Consider the following 23,767-nt stretch of genomic DNA (forward strand, 5'->3'; position numbering starts at 1 on the left):
AAATCTATAAATAATGATAATTACTTCTTATTAAGCGCTATAGATGACGAGGAAACTATTTTGTGCAAACTTTTTATTCAAATCGCCTGCGCTTTCGATGCTATAAAGTAACATCATAACCTATAACGGGGGATATCGCGACCTGCACGTTTTGTAAGAACGAATGTGGTGTCGGCATACTCTAAACTATGATCAAAAGCTATAGCGCGAAGCACGAGCTAACATTTTTTTTTATCCTGGTCTAAAAACGGAAACCTTTTAAAAATAAAGACTGTTTGTATAAATTCACGAACCGGTTTTGCATCTATCTGATGCGAGCGTGAAACGCCTGCTGAAATAGTTTAATACTAAATACTGACCTGGGGCCCGTTGCATAAAACTTTTTCCATAAAAAACTCTTGCAATTTTCTTGCCAGTTTTTTATGGCAAAAGTTTTATGCAACGGGCCCTCCCTGAATAATATCGTTTACAGGGTCGGAATTGCACTAATATAATAATGCTAAAATACAAGCTGGTTGTCTTGAAATCGAATTATTCTAGTTATGTAATCATGGACAGGTTGTATGGAACTGAAAAAGCCTGCATGTGAGCGCGAATCGCGGGTTGGACTTCGTGGTTTTTTCTTCTTCTTCTCCTCGTTCTTCTTCTTCTCTTCCTCCTCCCCCTTCATCTTCTCCTCCCTCTTCTTCTCTTCCTTCTTCTTACTCTCCTTCTCCCCTTCTTTTTTTTTTAAAGCTTGTGGTTCTTACACTTTATTATGCACCATCATAAGAAAGCGTGAAACGCGACATAATTTTGTAAAAATTACAAAATCGGCCCTTATAAAAATGTCAAAGTTTTTTTTCAAAAGAGAGAAGAAAAAAATATCCACGCTCTATTGTTTACGTAACTGAAATGACAATAGCACCTGCAACAGTAAAGTATTTAATAAGTAGGTTGAAGATGCCTTTTTATTAGATACGAATTAAATTTTGATAAAAAGAGATGACTTCATATTTTTTTTCTGGATACTGTTCGTCTTTCAACGTAGAGGGCGATGTTGCACAAATGACTTCTGAGGGCATAAAAATAATGAGGAAACACGTCCTCTGTTCATTCTCATTTTCCTTCTCCTTTGCCTAGTTCTTTTCGTCCCTTCAAACTTTTGTCCTCTTGATTTATTCCTTTTTTCTTTCATTTTATACGTGTTGCTTTCGCCATAATCACTACCATGTGTCAACATAATCTTCACCCTCCGCATCATCATAGATATTGCAGCATGATCACAAACTCCATCATCTTCTCCACTTTAGACATCCTTACCAACGATACTATCATCACCATCATTATCATCGCCATCAGCATCATCATCACCATCACCATAATCATCACCATCATCACCTTCATCATCATCACCATCACCATCATCATCATCATCATCATCATCATCATCATCACCATCACCATCACCATCACCATCACCATCACCATCATCATCACCATCACCTTTATCATCACCATCATCACCACCATCATCACCATCACCATCACCTTCATCATCATCACCATCATCATCACCTTCATCATCAACATCGTAATCATCACCATCACCATAATCATCATCATCGTCGTCATCATCATCATCGTCGTCATCATCATCGTCGTCATCACCATCATCATCATCACCATAATCATCACCATTATCATCGTCGTCATCATCACCATTATCATCATCACCATCATCATCATCGCCATAGGCATCCTCACCATCATCATCAAGTAACTCGTAATGAAAATGCATACCTATAATTTTTCCTTGATTTCCTGCTAATTTCCAATACTGGTTCTTTTTCAATTACTCAAATCATTCTCTCTATAGTCACTGTATTGCAGTGTAACAATGTCGACTTCATATGTGTTGTATGTGTTCTTTTGTTTTATGTATATAATATTGTGCAGGGCCCTGGTTGACAACAGTGTTTTAATCGCTGAACAGGCTACCCTGGGTAAAGGAGGCGAATAAAATGAATAAAATAAAATCATATTCATCATCATTATCATCATTGTCACCATAATTATATTCCCGGCATATATCATTTCATCATGTTCATTACCAGTGTTGATATATAAGAAATTCCCTATTTATTTCAGTTCTTGTAGTCTGTTCTTTTGTTTTCTTGAAATCCTTGGAGAGGATCTTACGCCATCGGTCCTCTGGTTGCTTGTTTACAAGCATTCATGCTTTCTTAGTAATCAGGTAAAAAATCACTACCAAAAGAATGTAAGAAACTGCAATTTAAACAACTTTTCTTTCTTTTCTTAAATATTCTTCAATCACCAACTTCCAATATTTCATTCTTAACTAATGAAAACAAGGTCATAAAGTTACAATAAAATCAATTAATAATATCAACCATAGATTGTAAAAACTACACTATGATTTGAATACAAAATGCAAATTTTTCTGATATGGTTTAAAAGAACTCAGTAACCCTGCAGAAAAAAAGGAAAAGAAAAATACACTTGGTATGCAGAGGAAAAACGAACGCATACAAACACAGTCTGGCAATATTACTGTCTTGTACACAATGAAGACACCAATTGGGGCAAGCACCACGTATTACAAAACTAACCAACTGCCAAGTGCTTCATCCCGGGGGGGGGGGGGGGCACTTACATTGATGAGTGGATACCATGTGCAACCCCCCCAAAAAAAAAAACACGTAAAAAAGATGTCTTTTTCAAGATAGGGCACATTACGTACATAACGTTATAAGGGTGTCAAAAACACTAAAATAATGATAAAAGGGTAACTATTTCGCTAGGAAAGCTACTTGATTAGGGTCAAATTTGTGAGGGTAAAAAGACTAAAATGTTCTATAAAAGATGTACTTTTTGCCCCAACAGTCAACACTACATGTTTAGAGTATGATTTGCGCGAGGTGTGGCTGTACTAAACCGGATGTAGGTAAAGGTAAAACTGACGTCCCTGACTTATAACAATTAAATATCGCTGTACTTGTTTAGGGGTTCAATTCAGGAAATACTTGCCAAGAGTATTGTTTTGTTTCCAATACTTGTTAAGGGTAGGGTTTCAAAGGCCAATACTTGTTAAGGGGTGCATTTTCAGAATATGGAAAATACTTGTTTAGGGTGCTTTTTGAGACACCATGGTTGCGCATGGTATCCACTCGTCAATGGAAGTGGCCCCCGGGGTGCTTCACAAAGATTTTAGTATGGCTAAAAGATGTACAGTTGCGGTACAAGACGCATTTTGGTCACAACATGCTAAAAGGACAAGACTGTGCATTTAATATCATGTGCGGCAGGGGTGGATCCGGGATTTTCACAAAGGGGGAGGGGCACATTTCCCCATGGAAATTTGACAAGCCCCCCAAAAAGTTTATCACTAAAAAATGAAGGTCATTTGGTCCAAGTAAAATTTGACAAGCAAAAAAAAAAAAGGCTCGCCTGCATTACGCGATTTGGTATAGCAAAAGTGCTGACTTTGAAAACAGCTATTGAATGATTATTCACAAAAACATTCATATGATATTAAATACTATGTCCATTGACCCAAAATGGATTGACTATGATCACGTGACTCAAGACGTGTGCAAAACAATCATTCATATATGATTACCCTTATGTCTATGTTTCATGAACTAGATCCATAAACTTTCTAAGTTATGATGCCAATTCAACAAATACCCCTAACACGTACAAAGCTCATTGACCTTAAATGACCTTTGACCTTGGTCATGTGACATGAAACTCGGGCAAGATGTTCAGTAATACTTGATTACCCTTATGTCCAAGTTTCATGAATTAGGTCAATATACTCTTTTTAAGTTATGATGACATTTCAAAAACTTAACCTTGGTTAAGATTTCAATGTTGACGATGCCGCTGTCGGTAAAGTGGCGCCTATTGTCTCGCTCTGCTATGCAGGCGAGACAAAAACGAAACATTATTACATTACACATTCCCATTAAAAATATTTGTTATGACTTTCAAGGGGGAAGTGGGGGCACTGGCTGGATGTACCCCTCCTGCTGGATCCACCACTGATGTGAGCATAGGTACTTAAGTATAAAGTATTACTATAAGTCACGCTTAATGGTATTAACACATGTATTATTGAAAAATAACTATCTGAAAAATAGCATGATGTCATAAGCATGGGGAGTATTATCAAAAGGGAAAGTCTGAGACAATGTTTGCAAATGAGATCTAATGATACCAACAAACAATTCTTCCAACACAAACTATCCTTCTAGCAGCTATGTTGAATTTTCTTCTCAACATAGCTGTTTGTTATCCATCCAACAAACTATATTAAATATATTTTTATGGTTTCAGAGGTTTTCTTTTAGTAAATATTATCAGTGGTAGGGATTTATGTCATGAGAGGGGGTCTGAAAGAGCATTAAAGGTCCCTTTGGTGTGTTTCAACCTAGGATGTATAATTTAAAACATTTTGGGATTCAATTTCCATCTGCTTTTAATGACATTTCAGAGGTTTTTTTTATTAGGAAATAGTATACATCCCTTTTGTGCAACCACAATGCATCATTTCAACCTTCCAACATATTGTTACTCTTCAACAATTTAAAAAAATTAGCTAGAAAATGAGCTATCAATACACTATAAAACTAGTACTGGCAATACAACAATGTTACATAATCATTAGATCATTAAAAAAATGCCTTATAATAATAATTGTAATAAGAATTCTGCTTTCGCATGGCATGACACATATCTTTAACAATTTATCTACTGTAAAAAATGAAACAATATCAAGTTTTATCTAATTTACAGCAGATTTTGGCAAAGAAAAGGTGGGCTGGAAATCAAAAAGTCCAAATGCTATAAATATTTATGAAAGTGAAATGAAAAAAAAAGTTTCATGATAAGACTAAGGCAATTTATGGCAATGATATTAATAATGTCACATTTCTGGTTATGGCAAGAAGATACCAATAGCATGTTAGGTTAAAGGACAAGTCCATCCCAACAAAAAATTGATTTGAACATAAAGAAAAAATCAAACAAGGATAACACTGAAAATTTCATCAAAATCGGAAGTAAAATAAGAAAGTTATAACATTTTTAAGTTTTGCTTAATTTCACAAAACAGTTATATGCACATCCTGGCGGCATGCAAATGAGGAGACTGATGACGTCATCCACTCACTATTTCTTTTGTATTTCATTATGTGAAATATGAAATATTCTAATTTTCTCCTCATTGTTAAGTGAAACAAAGATTAATTCCTCCCTGAACATGTGGAATTACATTGTTTTATCATTTTATGGTTCAGTCAAGTTGGTCTTTATTGTCAAATCTGTAAAAAATTAAATATTGTATAATTCAAACAATAAAAAAAAAATAGTGAGTGAGGGACATCATCGATTGTCTCATTTGCATGTCACTGAGTTGTACATAATCACTGTTTTGTGAAAAATAGGCAAAATTTTAAAATGTCATAACTTTCTTATTTTACATCCGATTTTGATGAAACTTTCAGTAATATGCTAGTTTGAATTTTCTCTATTTATTCAAATCAACATTTTTCTGGGGTGGACTTGACCTTTTAAAGGGATTGAGAAAATTTGTAGAGGTTTACAATAATCTGGGTAGTGGGGCCCTACATATTGTCAGTCCAAGCAATGTTTAAAAACGAAACCATGTAAAAATCACTTAATATATAAAGCATCATTACATGCTTGGCTACAAGTAAAATTAAACAATTATTTTCCATCATTAGCCTACATGGATGCTTCAGATGGTAGCCATCATTATCGCAGAAATTAAGCGACTGATAAGCTTAAAAATCCCAGGTGATTCCTGTTTGAACTAAAGGTTTGCAATAATTAAAGCATTAATTGCATGAGAAAAAAAAAAGGATTTAGATCCTAAATGATGTTAAACAATCACTTTAAAAGGAAAATTGGTCTCCCATTGGGGGTAGTTTGCACAAACTCTTTCGCTCGAGGAAAGAGGTCTGAATATGCAGTCTAAAGCCTCTCCTTTTAGAAAGAAAATTGAAAGTAAAACAAGTTGTATTTGTGCGAGTCTTGTCGCAACACCCACTTATTGATGTTTTAATCAGGGTCTATGCCTGTACCAATGCAATTTCACAAAACAGCAATATATGCTTAATGCTCAATGCTTAATTTCACAAAACAGTTGTATGCACATCCTGGTTGGCATGCAAATGAGGTGAGTGATGACATCATCCACTATTTCTTTTGTATTTTATTATATTAATATAAAATATTCTAATTTTCTCCTCATTGTCAAGTGATACAATTAATTCCTCCCTAAACATGTGGAATTTATATTGTTTAATAATATATGGTCAGTCAAGTTGGTCTTTATTGTCAAATCTATAAAAAATGAAATATTGTATAATTCAAACAATAAAAACAAAAGAAATAGTGAGTGAGAGACATCATCGACTGTCTAATTTGCATGCCAATGAGTTGTGCATATCACTGTTTGTGAAAAATAAGCGAAAATTTAAAATGTCATAACTTTCTTATTTTACATCCGATTTTGATGAAATTTTCAGCACTATGCTAGTTTGATTTTTCTCTATTTATTCAGATCAGCATTTTCCTGGGGTGGACTTGACCTTTAATTTTGATTTTGACCAATCAATAGCATGAATTTGGAACTTGTATTCAATTGTTTTAAAAAAGCATTTCAAACAAAACTCTTCTTGGTACAGGCACCTGGAAACAAGTTTTAAAACCACCAAGTCAAAGTACCTAGAGGTATATACTGGTATGGATACAATTTAATGCATGTCAAAGGTGCAATTGGGTAATTTCTTAGGTGGAATTTTGTAGTACTATTGATGCTAACAGTTATAGTGAGTACGTATCATAATCAGCTCCCTCATTTGTGTACAACCCACGATGTGTATATCACTGTTTTTTTTAATAAACAAATATAACAAATTTACATCATAATGTTCTAATTTTACATCAATATCGATGACTTTTTCAGTGTTATGCATGTTTGAGTTGTCTCTCTTCATGTCTTTATTTTAATCTACTTTTGTTCAAGGGATTTGAATTCGATTTAAATGAGGGAGAGATAGGGTAACTCTGACATAGTAAATCAATAATGCATAATGTTTGAGAAATGAGTGAGAGGTTGGGGCGTGGTCTGGCCCTGCCCTACACCAATCAGAGGGGGCGGTACTGTGACATTATGAGGCATCGGCTGGCTGTGCGATGTGATGGGCGATCGGTTGGCCGCTTCCCCTGCTAGGGTTGACAGGTGGTGGTACCCACCCCCTCCTCCGATTGGCCCAATGTTTGGGTGAACGTAATGCATTGTCATATTTGTCGCGACGGACCGTGGGAATATCGTTGTGGCACTTGTGGAAGCGGGAAGAGTGCTCGGTTGGGGCGTGGTGACTCTCGTGAGGTGGATGGGGTAGCCGCTGGGGTGTGATAGGAGGGTCTGGTGGTTGGGTTGGTGGAGCTGAGGAGGGCGCATGTTACGGGCGTCGGCCAGTGCCTCCATCATGGCTGCGACGGAGGAAGTCGCCGCTTTGTCGAGGTTCGTGATCGAGAGACGCTCCACGTCGTGGCTGGGGTCTGAGACGGAACTGATGACCTCGTCGGGAAGTATTGAAGGACCTTGATGAACATCAGTAGATACTACGAAAGGAAAAAGAGAGGATCATAATAATGCTGAGATCACTAAAATTGCCTGTGAATACAGATTTTGTTAAACTCCCATAGAAAATTGAATGGACGGATGACTTTTCCCATGACTAGTGATCCTTCTTATGCTAAATGATTTATCCCTGTGTAGCCAAGGGTGGAAATCTCTCCCCACAGGTAGGGGGACCATGGGCAGGAAAATTTGACAAGGGAAAAAAAAAAAAAAAAAAAGGTTATCACCCAAGAAAGTAAGGTCATCTCTTCCAAAATACATGTTTTATTTCGATATTGAATGATGTGTTTCTTTCCATCATAAAAGACCAAAAATAGTAGGGGGGACATTTGATATTGTGTCACTGTCCCCCCTGAGATTTCCACCCATGTGTGTAGCTGACTAAGCACTTTTGCTCCAGTCATGCATAAATTGGTGTGTAACTTTACAAACAGCGCTATATGTATGTACCCCACCCTTGATCCAGTAAGCAAAACAGTAACAACAGGGATAGAGTCCAAGCCAGCCTGAAAGCAAGATTTTGCCGGCCGAGGCCAAGCCTTTGGGAGGTTTTCACCAGTAGCCTTGTGGCTCACAACTACCAGCCTTGACTACGTGGAGCGTTGTGGCCCTGAGGATTAGTCTCCGGACTTTGAAACAGAGGGTCGTGGGTTCGAATCGGAATCCCAGCCATGGTGTAATTTCCTTCGGCAAGAAATTCATCCACATTGTGCTGCACTCGACCCAGGTGAGGTGAATGGGTACCCGGTAGGAAGAAATTCCTCGAATGCTCGAGCGCCCGATCAAGGTATCCGTGCTAAAGCAGGGGTAATAATAATAGCAGGGCCCGCTGGGAGAACAGTTTTCGGAACGGAAGTGGTACCCTGGGTAAATAAGCCGTTATTATTGTTATTATCATTACTACATCCCTGATTAATAAGCCCTGACATAGCATTCATCCTTACTGCATGTCAAAATTGCAAATGGTAAATGACAAAAAGAAATGAATGATTTCATTACAATCATTATCATCATTAATCGATAGCAGTGGCACAACGAGCCAAAAAATTTAAGGGGGCCAGATATGGCATGTTGTGCAAAAATTAATATGTTTTTAAAATTAAAATCCAATTTAATGATAAATTTTGACATAATATTCAGAAAATAATATATTCCCCATCCTCTCTTTCCTTTTCTCTCTGTTTTCCTTGGTTGTAAAAAATTGTGGGTGGGGCAAGTGCTCACCCCCCCCCCCCCCATCTGTACAACACTGGTCAATAGGTTACCATGCTCTAGGATTGAGCTTAATCGAGAATCAATTTGGCAAGTAATTTAAATATGCAAGAAAAAAAATTAAAGCTAGTAATTTCATTCTAAATGGAATCTTTCTGCATTATGTCCTTAACTGTCTGTCAAATTGAGCATGTTTATTTTCATTTCCAGCTAGTAGTGTCCTAAATTTCCCAAGACATCAAATGGTTTGAGCAATCAATAAACCTGATGAATAGAATTTCAAAGAATAGTATTCTCAGGTCTAATGATTTTATACTGAACTTGCCATAGCTGTTATTCAAACAAGCATGCTCATTTTAAAACTAGTATATACTCCTTGCAGGGACTGAGCAGTCAACAGACAAGAAGGAGCGCAAAGAACAGTATTCACCTTGCATCAGTTGCTCCTGCTTGAATTCCTGAGTACTGCACATGGTTGCCATATTGTACATTGCCGCTGCCACCTGGCCCCCTGCTGTCAGGTTAACCTGCGAGGCCATCTGGCCGAACTCCACAGCATTCACGATATCCTCAACAACGCTCTTCTCTGTTCTCTGCTTCTGCTCTTCGCTCACTGCCATCAGGTTCCCATCCTTGGGATCGTTTTTGTTTGAACGTGGCTTGCGAGTTCTGGAGCTGACCCTTTGGGCCCCGGGGCCGTGGTGACGCTTCTTATGCTTGTAGAGGTTGCTGTTGGTAGAGGTCTCATAGTCACAGAGGTTACATTTCTTTGGTTTTTCTCCTGTGAGAGTGTAAATAAAATAGAAAATCAATGAAAACATCCCAATCAAAATGTTATTAAAATGCAATAATTGCTCTGGAAATGCCTTTATAATGGAATAACGATAAGAAAATAGAGGGAAAGTAGTAGAAGTGACAGAAAAAGTGGTAGTAGTCATACACAATCACTATAATATCGACACCATAAATAGGGTGCAATATTGCATATCGGGGCATTTGATCAATGAAGTAATGATCTCATACCATTTTTTCAGATCAGAACAGAGATGGAAGAATAACATTTTAGGAGCGCTGAATTAAAACCCTGCTTTAGCAGGGCTATATACCCTGAAGCTCAAGCACACAAAGAATTCCTTTCTGGGTAGAGAGTAGAAAATGTTGAGAAACACCTTGATAAAGACTCAAGTGCTGGAGTGAGATGTGAACCATGGACCTTGTGGTCCAAAGTTTAGTGACTGAGCCACAACACCTTTACATTGTTATGATTGGAATGAATAAATGAAGAATCATTTTACCTGTATGTTGTCTCATATGATCCATGAGGTAGGTATTGAGTCTGGTTTCAAAGCCACAGTAGTGACACTTGTAAGGTTTGATCTCCGGGTGTGTCTTCAGGTGGGCTTTGAACCGGTACTGGAACATGAATACTGCAGGACAGATGGGACAGGCAAAAGGCGTAGGCCGCTGAGTATGCTTCTTCAAGACATGGTTCTTACACTCCGTCTTGGAGAAGAAGCGATGTCCACAGTGCTGACACAAGACTGACTTCTGCTTGAGGTGCTTCCGCTTCTTATGATTTTGCAGAGTGTTCCGTCTGCGGCACTTGTAATCACATTCATCGCAGCTGAACATCTTGTCGCTGTGGACCTTACGGTGCATCCTCAGGTTGATGGGACGCTTGAAGGCCATGCCACAATCCTCGCAGAGGTAATCCCGTTCTTCCTTGTGGATCGGCAGGTGGCAGTTCAGGCTATTGGCATCACGGAAGGCCAAAGGGCACTGGTCGCACTTGTAGGGGCGCTCTTCCGAATGACAACGGAGGTGGCGGCGAAAGTGCGAGAAGCGACCAACGATGACCTTGCCACACACGCCACAGGTAAACTCTCCGGACATCTTTTCAAAGTTATGTGCACTCTTCATGTGGCTGTTCAAAAGATGGCTAGAATGGCAACTGAAATTACAGATACTACAGCGATACACCCGATTGGTGTCCAAGTCCTTCTTCTTCCCTTTGGTTTTAGGCTCTTTGGTTTTCTGTGTTGATTTGTCACTATGCAAATGATCAATATGAGAAGCAAGAGTTTTTCGACTTTGGCAAGTGTAGCTGCAATAGTTGCAGCGGAATCCCTTCGAGTTCGGCAAGCTAGTCATATGCTCATCTGGCTTATGGAGCTCTATTGCAGAACAGTCTTTGGAAGTGATCTGAGAAACATCAAACACATCATCATTACCATCCACCTCCCTCCCGCTATCAATTCCTTCACCATCACTAGAGCTCATCTCTGCTGCCTCTGGTACCCAATCCTCATCCTCATTTTCTTTTTGCTCTTCCAATTCATCCTCTGAAGGCAGTTTATTCCAAGAAGGTTTTCTCTTACATCTAGAAACATTTTTCCTTTGATCATCCTCTTTTTTCAAAAGTCTTCTTCTTGGTTTGGATAGGCTCACTTTTTGTTGTGATTTGCAAGAATCCAAGACATTTTGTCTCAAACTTCTTCGAGGAAGTGGCTTTCCCTTATCAACAGTTTCACCGCAAAGTTTCAGTTTATTCTTTTTCGGGTGGGCTCTCTTTAACTCCGAATCCTTCCCACTCTTTGTATGAACAAGTTTAACATGAACTTTCAAATCTTTCATGAGCTTAAACAGCAAATTACACTCTGGGCATGTGTACTTTGGCTTCTCCAAACTAGCCTTAGTCCTCCCTCGGAACCTACAAACTTTTTGTCTGCTTTGTTTTGATGATGGGTTCTCCTTGCTCTGCGGCACAACAATTTTCAAAGGAGGGACTAACTTTCGCCTTCTACGTCTTCCAAACCCAGAACCTGAATTGGTGGTTCCTTCATTCTCAGATTCAGCATCTGACCTATGTTCTTGAGTTCTTACTGCTTTTGTTGCTCCATCTGCTTTGTCTAAATCATTTTCAAAGACATTGTCCATTGTTGAGGATTCATGAACATACGCTTCTCTAGGATCGACCTCATTATGGGTAAACCTTTCTTTTGATGAAGATGACGATTGTGGCATCTCGTCCTCTGCTGGTTGAGTCTTACTGAATGCTGACGGATGGATAACAAAATGAAAAAGTGGTCGGTTGCTTTTCTTCCCTCTCAACATCTGTGTTTTTCCTGGCTTCTCGAAATGATTTGTATCTCTACTTTGAGATGTATAAGTCTTTGTGGTTGCATCAACAGCACAACTGATCCTTTCTTTTTCCTGGACCGAATCGTGTCTCCTGTAATTATTAGGACCATTAGCCGTAGAATAATTACCAGAAGATTTCCTAAATTGTTGTTCACTCTCACCACCAGTATCAATATATCCACTGTCTTCTGTTCTTGGATGAATCCTTGAGCCAGCACAATCCTGATCAACACCAATCCTGGTACTTATGTCTGCACTGTCTTCTATCGCTGTGGACATCACAGCCTGTGATTCTTGACTGCATCCTACTTCAAACTGACCATCCCCAACCCCTTGCCCCACAACGCTGAGATCAATTCCCGCAGCATATATCCCAAGAAGGTCCTCTGCAGCCAGAGCACTGGCCCTTGGTGTGACCACCCGCTCTGTTTTTCTGCCCTGGTGTCCTATGCCTGGAGCATCAACGTGACCACCTGTCCTGCAGGCTTCCTCTACAGAGTTCTGGTTGGAAGTGCTGCTTGGGTCTTGAAGGTGGTGATGATGATGGTGGTGGTGGGTGTTTTCAGGAGACGAGAGGAGGAGTCGAGAGGCATCGTTAAGGGCAGAGTCAACAAGAGCTTGGAGGGCAGCATGGTCATCACTTGCAACATGGTTGCTCATTCCTACACAGAGAAAAGAAAAGAAAAAAAAAATCTCTGAATGAATGATTTTAATTTCCATGCATGCACCTGTTTGAAAAAGTGGGAATCATATCATATGCATACAATGACAAGCTGCTTCATAAAAAAATTCTCGATATACTTGTACATCACAAGGAACAATAAATTAAATTTATATGTATACAATGACTTCTGTCCCAGTGACCCCATTATCTGCTCAGATCATCTCTGCTCCCATACGCGATCCCACGACATCTGCTCTGGCGACAATTGCTCCAATGGAAAATCTGCACGTTAAGCCAAACATAAAACTTAACCTCTAAAACTAAATAAAACTCCAATCCTTTTCTTTACATTTTTCTGAACCAAAACCTCTACTACAAGATTAACTCTAACCCTGTGCTATGCCCCCTGAGATATTAAGACTGGAGCAAATGTCGCAGGAGCAAATGTCGTGTCACCCCATATGCACGCTTGTTCAGTTGGGCCAAGCTTGAAGTTGACCCTCAATTCAAACAGTTCATAATCACAAGAAATAGCCTTAACAAGCCAACCAGTGTGTTGACTCATTTGGTAGAGCATCCGTCTCACAACCAGGAGGTCGGGGGTTCAAACCCCGGCCGCATCAGAACAAAAGACATTAAAAGATGGGAGTTGCTGCTACCCCGTTTGGCGTTCAACAATTCAAGGGATAGAGCTAAATTGATCTTGCGCTGCACAGTGGCTGCCGGGCCCACAATCAATTGGGCAAAAAGAATTTTTGGAGTATTTCTATTTTTAGATTTCAATTCAATCATAAAATATGGATTAAAAAAAAAATGACCTCTGCAACCTTTGACCTTACGACCCCCAACCAATAAGGACACATTTACTTCCATTTAAAAAATATAAAGGTCAGGTTTGAAGTTGATCCCTTAAACTGTTCTTCATTTATCATGAGAATGAGATAGTTAAGTGACCTGGATGGGCATTTCACAAAGAGTTAAAATATGATTTAGAGTCATGATTTGTTATGCTCCATAATGAGTTCAAACAGAATCCAGTAAAATTATCACCTAAGTGTTTGTATGTATCAATAAAAAATATGTGCCAAATGGCTGTGGAAGAAAATACATAATTGCTGAGAAATGAGCAACTGTCCCACAGATGCTTTTCTGTGTTAGTGATCATCAGAATTATCGGTTTTGAGCTAAGATTTCATGAGTTTACAAAGATAAATTTACATTAATGTACCAGATCTAGATATGATAATATTATGACAATTAACCTTGACTTAGAAGACTTTCTCATGAAATAATTGTTTGCTGCAACTACTTTTCTTTACCTTTAATACGCAGTAATGCAGTGATACCTTTTATACCACACGCAATTGGGAATTCAAGCACGACTCTAATAATAGCAAACCTTTCAATAGCAAATTTCAGGTGCAAGTTTACAAGTGATAGATCAATTTTAAATAAAGCAAATCACTTTAAACTTGTTGATGCAATTAGAAGCAGACCATGTATCAATTGCAAATTGGCGATAGAATGCATGATTTTCAATTGATTTGGGGGACCTAAACTTGACTTGTGATTAATTGCAAGTTTCTTTCAACACCCCATAAGCCACACTTAACTCTTCATCATCATCCGTGAAAGTAAAGTCCATCGTGTTGGTGTATTGTCGTAAATGTAGAATTGTGTAGGAGTATGCACAGTGCTGTGGAAGATCTGGGGAGCGTTTCATCAACATTTTCATCCGACAAGTTGTCAGATCTGACAACTTTTCCTGATTTTGATTGGCTGAGAGGCATTGTTCCTATGGAAACTGTCGGATAAAATGAGATTTGTCGGATAAAACGTCCGACAAGTCCTTGCATGAAACACCACCCTGTTCTACATGAGGTTAAAGCGAGTCAGTGCAGTTGGATTTTTCGCACCTCTTCGTAAAACGCCTCCGTTTTTTTTTATAGGTTAAATGCCACTGCTGAATACACCCATATTGTTACCTATGTCATCCCCTGGGCGTTGGTCGTGCTGTTCAGCCGAATGTCTCTGAGCGTGATCCCTCATGATAGACATACTCTTGGTGCGGAACTCACAGTGGTCACATGACAAACTGAAGGAAAGAACATCCATGTTGCCATCCATGATGGTTGCCTAATGAAGATCTAGTGGCAAAGAAAAAAAGGGCAAACATTCATCGTCAATAAAACGTTACAAAAATTCAAAACTATTCATTTTGTTTCACATTAATTTGCATAACAAAAGACAACATTAAAATAGGGCATAGAATGAATAAGATTACAGGCTGCCCACTTTCTTCAAAAACTGTATACAAAATCATAGAAATGACCATCTGACTGTGATTTTTTGCATGGTCAGCACCCCCACTTTTTGCCCAGCCCCCCCTCCCCTCCACTTTTAAACCGTTCTGCGACCCCTGGATTACACATGGCACAATTAGCCTCAGTCTTACATCATTTTGGACAACATTCGACGATACATTGTGGAAATAAGCATCTCAAATGTAGCTTAAGAACTGAACTGAGACAACAACCATAATATGTCAGGAGAGCGGGTCAAATGATCAATGATTCAATTAATCTAATCTCATCTATAGCTTAATTCTTTGTAGTTCTTCACCCAGTATTCGAGGATCAGCGATTAATACCCACAGGTTGGATATTGAGTTGGACCAAAAAACACATTTTACATTGTCTCAATTTTTTTGGTAAATCTCTTCAACCCTAAATTGTGAATATTTGGAAGTGTCATTTTTTTTCTTCAATGTGAGTTACAGCCTACTGGGGGGCGTTTCATGAAAGGACTTGTCGGACGTTTTATCCGACAAGTCCCATTTTATCCGACAGTTACCATAGTAACAGTACCTCTCAGCCAATCAACATCAGAGAAAGATGTCAGATCTGACAACTTGTCGGATGAAAATGTTGATGAAACACTCCCCAGGTGTGCACAAGTTGCTGGATCAATGAATCCCAATAATTTTCTCACAAAAGTTAGTAGCCCCCATTCCACAGAACGGAGACCGTTGAAAGACCACTGAAAGACTTAAAATTGATGAGGTCTTACAGCGGTCTTCAAGATCACTGAAATTTTTCATCTCTGTGGAATGGCTCAGAAAGACTCAAAGAAAGAACTCTGAAAGACTGATGGATATTTCTTGTCTTACTGGTCTTAGACTAGTCCTATATAGAGATCTTTCAATGGTCTTTCAGAGATCTTTTATGCAACAAGTGATCTTTCAGAATTCTTTCCATGGACTTTGCCTGGTCTTTCAATGGTCTTTCAATGATCTCTCATGAGTCTTACAGTGATCTCCGCCAAAATCTTGAGAGACTGCCGAAAGATCATTGAAAGACTATGAAGACCTTTGAAAGTTCATCGAAAGACTGCTGAAAGACCGCTGAATTTAAAGACCACTGAAAGACCATTTTCTTGTAAGACCGTTGTAAGACTGTTTTGAACCGTTTCAAAAAGTTTTGGAGCCCATGAAAACCGCTGAAAGATTGGTCAGGACTCGTGTAAGACCTCAAAGACCATTGTAGGTTCATTGAGAGACCTCCGTAAGATCGACCAAAATTCATGGTCTTTGAAAGGTCTTTCAGCGGTCTTGCTCTCTGTGGAATGGCCCCCGATAGCAAAATTGCAAGACTCCTGCGAAATCAGGATCATCATCATCATCATCATCATCTGCTGTAATCTTCAAAGGGCTCTGCAGCCTATCACGAAGATGAACTGAAACTTGGACGCACGTTATGAGGAGGAGTGAGGAATATTTTCAAGCTGATTTTGCAGAAGTTTTTGAAAGCTGTCAAGCGAGACTGCATTAACTATTTGGAAAGGGAGTTTATTCCATTCAGGTACAGATCGTTGGGCAAAGGCAAATTTGTCAATATTGCCTCTTGGACGATATGTCTGAAAACACTTGTTGTGATTTTTCCTAGTGACAGTGGTGCTTAAGGAGAAGAATTTGTCTTGGGGTATTGCAGCAAGGTCATTTACAATCCTATACACCATGCTGAGTCTGCTTACAGTGCGTCGAGAAGACAGACTAGGCCACTTCAGCTTGGTGAGCATGCTGGTTACGCTGCTGGTTCTACTGTAATCAGCTAAGACATAGCGAGCCGCTTGCCTTTGGATTCTTTCCAAATTCTGTGTGTCCATGATAGAGTGAGGATCCCAAACACTGCAGCAGTACTCTAAGTGAGGGCGTATAAGGGACTTGTATGCTGCCTCTCTGAATGATTGGGGTAGAAACCTTGTATTACGCCTGACAAAGCCTAGTTGTTGGGTAGCTTTCTTGCAGATCATTGAGATATGGGTTGACCATTTGAAGTCGTTGGATAGGGTAATTCCGAGATATTTTCCACTCTTGCAAAATTGAAGAGCAGTGTTGTGGATGTAGTAACTGTAGTTCACTGAAGACCGAGAAGGGCAGTACCTCAGAACAAAGCATTTTCCAGGGTTGAATGACATTAGCCAGGTGTTTTCCCACTTCTGGAGTGCATCAAGATCTTTCTGTAACATCCGAGCATCATAACTGCTTGAGATTTCTCGATACAACATGCAATCGTCGGCAAAGAGCCGGGTTGCTGATGAAACTTGTTGGGGAAGATCATTAACATACAGCAGAAAGAGTGTGGGGCCGAGGACAGTCCCCTGGGGGACGCCCGATGCAACGATACATGCTTTAGATGTTACGCCTTCAAGAACTACCGACTGCTCACGATCAGTTAAAAAGCTCTGTATCCACTTGAGGTTGCGATCTTGGATCCCATAATGTCTCAACTTCAGGATGAGGCGGTTATGTGGGACCTTGTCAAAGGCTTTGCTAAAGTCCAGCATAATCATATCAACTTGCTTTTTACTCTTGTACGATTCAGCAAGGTCATGGGATGTTAGCAATAGTTGAGTCTCACAAGAGTGTTTTCTTCTAAATCCATGTTGGCAGGGGGACAAGATGGAGTGAGAGTCAAGGTGCTTCATCACTGACGACACAACTATGTGCTCCAGTGTCTTGGAGATTATACTGGTTAAAGAGATAGGACGGTAATTTTCAGCTAACGTCTTGTCGCCTTTCTTGAAGACCGGAGCTATATGCGCTTTTTTCCAATCCTTTGGAAGAACTCCAGATTTCAATGATTGGTTGAAGATGAAGGTGAGAATAGGACTTACTTCTGAGGCCGTCTCTTTCAAAAGGATGGCTGGGATGTTATCCGGACCAGTGGCTTTGGATGCGTCTAGTCCCCTCAGAAGCTTCTCAACACCATTGACATGGACTGAAATGTCTTCCATTGATGGATATCGAGAAGGAAGGATGTTAGGCAGAAGGACATTGTCCGGTTCTGTAGTGAAAACCGATTCAAACTGACGACTAAGGATGTCTGCCTTTTCTTGGCTGCAAGATTTCAGGCATCCTTCAGAAAGGAGTTGCTGAATACCTGTGGAGTCTTGCCTAAGTCTTTTAACATATTGATAAAAGGCTTTTGGTTTTTCTCTTAGGCTTGGACCAATGACGTCATTAAGGTACTCCCATCTCGCGGAGCGAAGGGACTTCTGAACCTGGGATCTCAACTTCCTGAAGAGGCTCCAATCTTCCTGAGATTGACTTTTGAGAGCACGGTTATATACACGATGCTTCTGTCTGATCTTGCTCTTAATTTCCCTAGTGATGTAAGGCAGGTTGAATCTAGTACTGCTCATCTTACTAGGGATATACTTCTCTTTTAGGTATGTCAATTTACATTTCAATGATTCCCACTTCAAATTGACAGACTTGGTACCAGGACTGTTGATGAAGAATTCTTCAGAAAAGGACCAAAGCTCAGTTCTGATCTTATCAAAGTTTGCCTTCTTATAATTGTAGACTCTGTGAGCTTTACTTTTTTTATGTTTGACAGTACCAGTGAAGTCAATCTGAACAATAGAATCATGATCGCTGATCCCTGGAATCGGCTTAACAGAGTCAATCAATGTAGGATTAGTAGTAAATAAGAGATCTAGCATATTCTGTTGTCTCGTTGGGAAGTTCACGACCTGTTGGAGATTATGGTGGCTAGCAATATCAAGAAGAAGGGTGCATGGTTGGGTACTACTTTTGTAGACTCTTGCAGGGCAAGGCTTGACTGAATCAGAGTCCCAATCAATGTCCGGCATGTTAAAATCACCAGCAAGTACCTTGTAAGCATCAGGAGGAAGTTTACTCAAGGAAACTTCAAGCCCAGGGAGGCCATTGGGATCATTATAATGGGGGTTGTAAAACACTCCGAGATATACATCTTTCTGGCCATGGGACCTCAGCTTAGTCCAAAGTACTTCGCAATCAGCGTCATATTCAGGAAGAGCTACTGCGAGCAGCGTTTTCCTAACTGCAATGAGGACACCTCCATGACCATCATTGCGGTCTTTCCGCCATATGTCATACGTATCAAGATGTGTTAGAAAAAGCTCCGAGTTAGAAATAGTATCATTTCCCCAAGTTTCAGTTCCAAATATTATATCTGGATGAACAGAATTTATAAGATTGGATAGGGATTCGACTTTGCTTCTGAGACCTTGGAAATTGATGACTACAGCTCTCAGTTTCCTATTAGTATTAGTATTACCAGATTGCGGGGACTTCTTACGAGAAGGTGAAGGTTTGTCACCACTCGTATTCGTTGGTGAGGACATAGCAATTGGTGCGAAGAAGGGAGACTTGTCCTCAAGTAGAGAGGAAAAACTGTTCGAACATTCAATCTCAGAGGAGCTATCGAATAAGGACGATGCAAAATTTGGCATGCCGCACGAATAGCAGATCCAACTAACATTCGATGCCTGAAGGGCTTCATACGACGGTGTGTGCATATTCAGACATTTTACATGGTACCAAATATCACAAGAATCACAGCATATACCACCAATTTAGTTAAAAAGTTGTGGAATTGAAGGGGCAGGAGTTTAATGAACACCTCAAGTTAATTTGGGGAAAATAAAGATCTGTTGGACAAGTTTTGGTGGGGGGGGGGGGGGAGATTTAAAGCCTCCATTTCTAAACGCACGTAGTGACGTAAAGATGAAAGATTTTCAAGTTCAAATTGTCTAGATAATTGTCAATTACCAGAAGTAGCTAGGGCCTATAAAACTTAATTTAAAGACCGGGAAATCTACAGATCAAAGTCCTTCATTTCTGTACCTGATGTGATAATTTCATTTTATAGGCTTGTTATGAAAATAAATTAAGTCTATATCTTTTATCGATAGTCACAATGCAAATAATCAAAATATTATAATATTCCTAGAATCCTAGTCCTACACTTTTTTTACAATTTAAATCAGAATGTATTCTGCCCCCGTCCCAAGGCAAGACATGTTGAATGTTCTATCTATCTCTTCCCTCAAATTTGACACTCTTGAGTCTGGGGCTAGTAATCCTATTCCTTGCTTCTTTTGCATCCATGAATAATATATTTTTCCTTATTTGAGATTGGGTTATATATCAGTCCACAAAGAACTTTTAAAAGCTAAGCTCTATATACACATAGACCTACATCCATTCTTTTCTGCTCAGAGTCAAACTTACACGCACACATATCCACACACCACATCCGAGAAACGAACGTGTATTTTCAATATGCCACTACCAGGCACGGTAATGTCACATTAACGTTATAACAAAGGCCAACCCTTCCACACACGGCCTATGTAAAAACAACCCATGTTAACCGTACACCCAAAATACAGTGATGCGACGAGCAAGACCTCGTCAAAATGGACGAGATAACATTACCAAAAATCATCCATTATAAAGATTCATACTTCATCGAAATAAAGTAATGTAAGACATAAAATGTTCAAACACCAGAGAGGTTAGATTTACTTACCAAAAAGGTGGGATTATAGGCAAGAATCGGGTATTATTACCGCTTGCAATATCATGACTTCGTGAACAGCCGAAGGAGAACGCGTACATAAGGGAGAATTGAGAGGGCCAGAGTTGGCGCTAGATTATATAGGCTTCCGATAGAAATAGAACAATAAAGAAGTTAAATTTTGCCAAGAGAGATGGCCGGTGCGCAGTTTTGTTATCCGTGTCAATTTCGGAAAGAGAGGGTATTTGTTTACTTGTAGCATCCACATGAGATTTGTTCATCTGTTTGTTTTTACATCAATTTAAAGGTTTGACAGCAGAGTTAAAGCAGGGTGAATATTAGACCAAAAGCTTCGGTCTCTGTTATGTTGGTTGTTCAGCTGAACTCCGTTGGCTTCACTCACCAAATACAGAGGAGAAAAAAAAAAAAAAAAAAGTTAAAAAACTCCTCGAAACAGACGGCTGCCAGCTGTCTAGGTGAATATGAACTTTGGAATTGGGACGCCGCGCCGGTGACTCTCAGCTCTGACGCTTAAAGGGGAATCCAGCCTTGGCCATAAAATGTTGTGTTGTGTAGGAAAAAATAAATTAAACAGAATGGTGAAAGTTTGAAAGAAATCGGACAAGCAGTACGAAAGTTATAGCTGTTTTAAAATTGAGATCACTAATACTATGTAGATTTCAAATTGGCAACTGGGGAAGTCAATTATGACAAGGGGCAAGGACAACTTTCCCATAGGCCATATGTACTTTATTATCAGGGATTTGTGGTTTTCTCCTAAGTACCCATTCCCCTGGGGCAGTAATCTAAATATAACCCAGGTAGTATATTGTTTTATGTTTTCATGAAAGAAAAATATAACTTGAAATAAAACTTTTAGGAATAATGACATTTTAGCCATAATATGTATTGGAGTACATGAAAGAGTAGTCCTTGCCTTACATCACTATGACATCCCATATGCGGCCAATTTGAAGTCTCCATGGGTAAAGTGATTACCAAGATTTGCAACTTTTAAAAATTCATAACTTTCTTGTTGTTTGTCCAATATTGTTCAAACTTTCACCTATCAATTTGTCAGATTTTCTTTTCCGTATAAAAACAAGTTTTCATTTGGGTTGGATTTCCCTTTAAATTAATGACATCGCGTAGTTTTGCTTGTTTGAATATCAATGTGTACAAACTGATTTCCACAACTATGTTTTTTTTTTTTTGCTGTTAATTTTGTTTTGTTTTGCTTGGGTGTCATTTTCTACCCTAATTCTCACACATTTTATTGTCAATCGCAGTGAAAAGTATTACATACATCCCTAAAGAAAAGGAAGAAAGGGAGAATTAAAGGAAAATAAAGATAGATATAGAAAGATAGAAATTGAAAGAAAATAAAGGGAAAATAATGAAATGAAAGAAAAGAACAAAGAAAGAAAAAAGATAGAAAAAAGGATAGATACAAAGAAAGAAAGATCCATAAAACATACAAAGCTCAAAAAGTTCAATATAATCGCGCTTTGCCTCTTTCATTTATTATGACGTAACAATGAGAGCAATGTTTATAAATACTGGATATGACGTCATAAAGGCGCGTCCTTTTACTCTAGCGCATACTCAAACGCGCATTTCCGCTTTTTGTAAACAAACGAGCAATGCATGGTGGGAATTACCCACAGAAATACGATACCCCGATCGTTGGCGTCCGTTCGATGACGTGAATGCACAATTTGCTGTTTCACAAATGAAAATGATATTTCCTTCAATCGTAGGATTTCTTTTCTTACTCGGTCGCTGGGTTCTCTCACAAATAATAACACTTATGGGTTTGGTCAAGGAGCCCGCTTCCATCCAATCCCATCATTCATTTGGTGGTTACTATTATACGTTTATAGTGTTAGTTTTAGATAAAAACATAACAAAGGTGTGTTTTTTTTTTTTTTTGAGGGGGAGGGGGGTTGGGGCTCGGTTGCAATGATCCCCTGCGTCTTCTTGATTTGTATTGTTTTGTCTTGTCTGGTGATATGGTTGTACATGAAATTAATCTCTACTCTTGAATAATGTTCCGCGATCCCTGCATTGACACTACAATTAGTCGCAATAAAAAAAAAAATGAAGCCCTGAAATTAAATATAAAAAAAGGCTTCAAAAAGTGAAAATATAAGTAGCCGGATACATTTGTCTAATCTATTCCATATACTTTGTGTCACAATAATTGTCTCCCTGGAAAAAAAAAATAGAGATTATTTTTTTGTTACAGATGTCTTGAAAGCAGGGACTGTAAAGAGTAAAAAAATGAGGGTGCCCGACATGGTGTATCTGGAAAAAGTTTCGCTCGCTCGCATTAAATTATGATCTTTTTATTTCAAATTTTTTTGGAATGATTTTGACAAAATATTTAGAAAATAATTTAACATGTCACCATTTTCTCATTCCTTTCCTTTCATTTTCTCCCCTTTTTCTTTATCTTAAGTTTTATTACTTAATTATTATTATTATTATTTTTGGAGGGGGGTGGGGGTCATGGCCTCCACCCCCTGTCTGTACGGCAGTGCTTTAAAGTGTCTTCAGGCGAGTTCTTCCTTTAAATCTACGGTATAAAAATGGCCGCTGAGATAAAATGGCATTTTGAAACGAATTGAATTGATTATTTAAAGGAAAAGTCCACCCCAACAAACATGGGGACGAAAAATGATTTGAATTAAAAGAGCATAATACTGAAAGTTTCATCAAAATCGAATGTATAATAAGCAGATAAGAAAGTTTATGAAGTTATGCTTATATGCACATCCGGTCAGTATGTAAATGAGGAGACTGATGAATTCATTCACTCACTATTTCTTTTATATTTTATTATAGGAAATATGAAATATTCTAATTTTGTCTTCATTGTGAATAATGTCTATGCAATTTTAACGGTTGAAATGTTGACGGTCATAAAATAATGAAAGATTGATTAACATAATTACTCTGATTATTTTGAAAAAGGGGCTAAATGATTTAAGAAGTCAATACTGATGATAGCATTTCTAACAAATATTCCCCTAAAAAATAATTCAATATGTAGGCCTATTTTAATGTTTGTGACTTTTTATGTATTTCTATATTTTCTGAACTTGTGTTTTTAATGTCTGTTTCAATGTGTTAATGTGGATTATTACTAACGTGTACACGTGTTATGAAAAAAATAAATGAAACACTCCTTTCTTTATTAAATGATAAAGACAAATGCCA

At 38.7% G+C, this 23,767-nt stretch overlaps 1 protein-coding gene across 1 annotated transcript; it reads right to left on the reverse strand.

Annotated features, from left to right (window-relative positions):
• Window positions 1-6,157: 6,157 nt before the first annotated feature.
• Window positions 6,158-20,657, reverse strand: LOC129263659 (zinc finger protein 814-like). Its single transcript, XM_064101239.1, has 5 exons — window positions 20,558-20,657; window positions 14,681-14,842; window positions 10,186-12,693; window positions 9,321-9,671; window positions 6,158-7,659 (listed from the first exon to the last, which is right to left on the reverse strand). The coding sequence occupies exons 2-5, from the start codon at window positions 14,820-14,822 to the stop codon at window positions 7,112-7,114; spliced, it is 3,549 nt and encodes a 1,182-aa protein (XP_063957309.1). The 5' UTR covers window positions 14,823-14,842; window positions 20,558-20,657; the 3' UTR covers window positions 6,158-7,111.
• Between the last annotated feature and the right edge of the window lie 3,110 nt (window positions 20,658-23,767).

The sequence above is a fragment of the Lytechinus pictus genome, chromosome 6, assembly GCF_037042905.1.
Source record: "Lytechinus pictus isolate F3 Inbred chromosome 6, Lp3.0, whole genome shotgun sequence".
Classification (NCBI taxonomy): domain Eukaryota; kingdom Metazoa; phylum Echinodermata; class Echinoidea; order Temnopleuroida; family Toxopneustidae; genus Lytechinus; species Lytechinus pictus.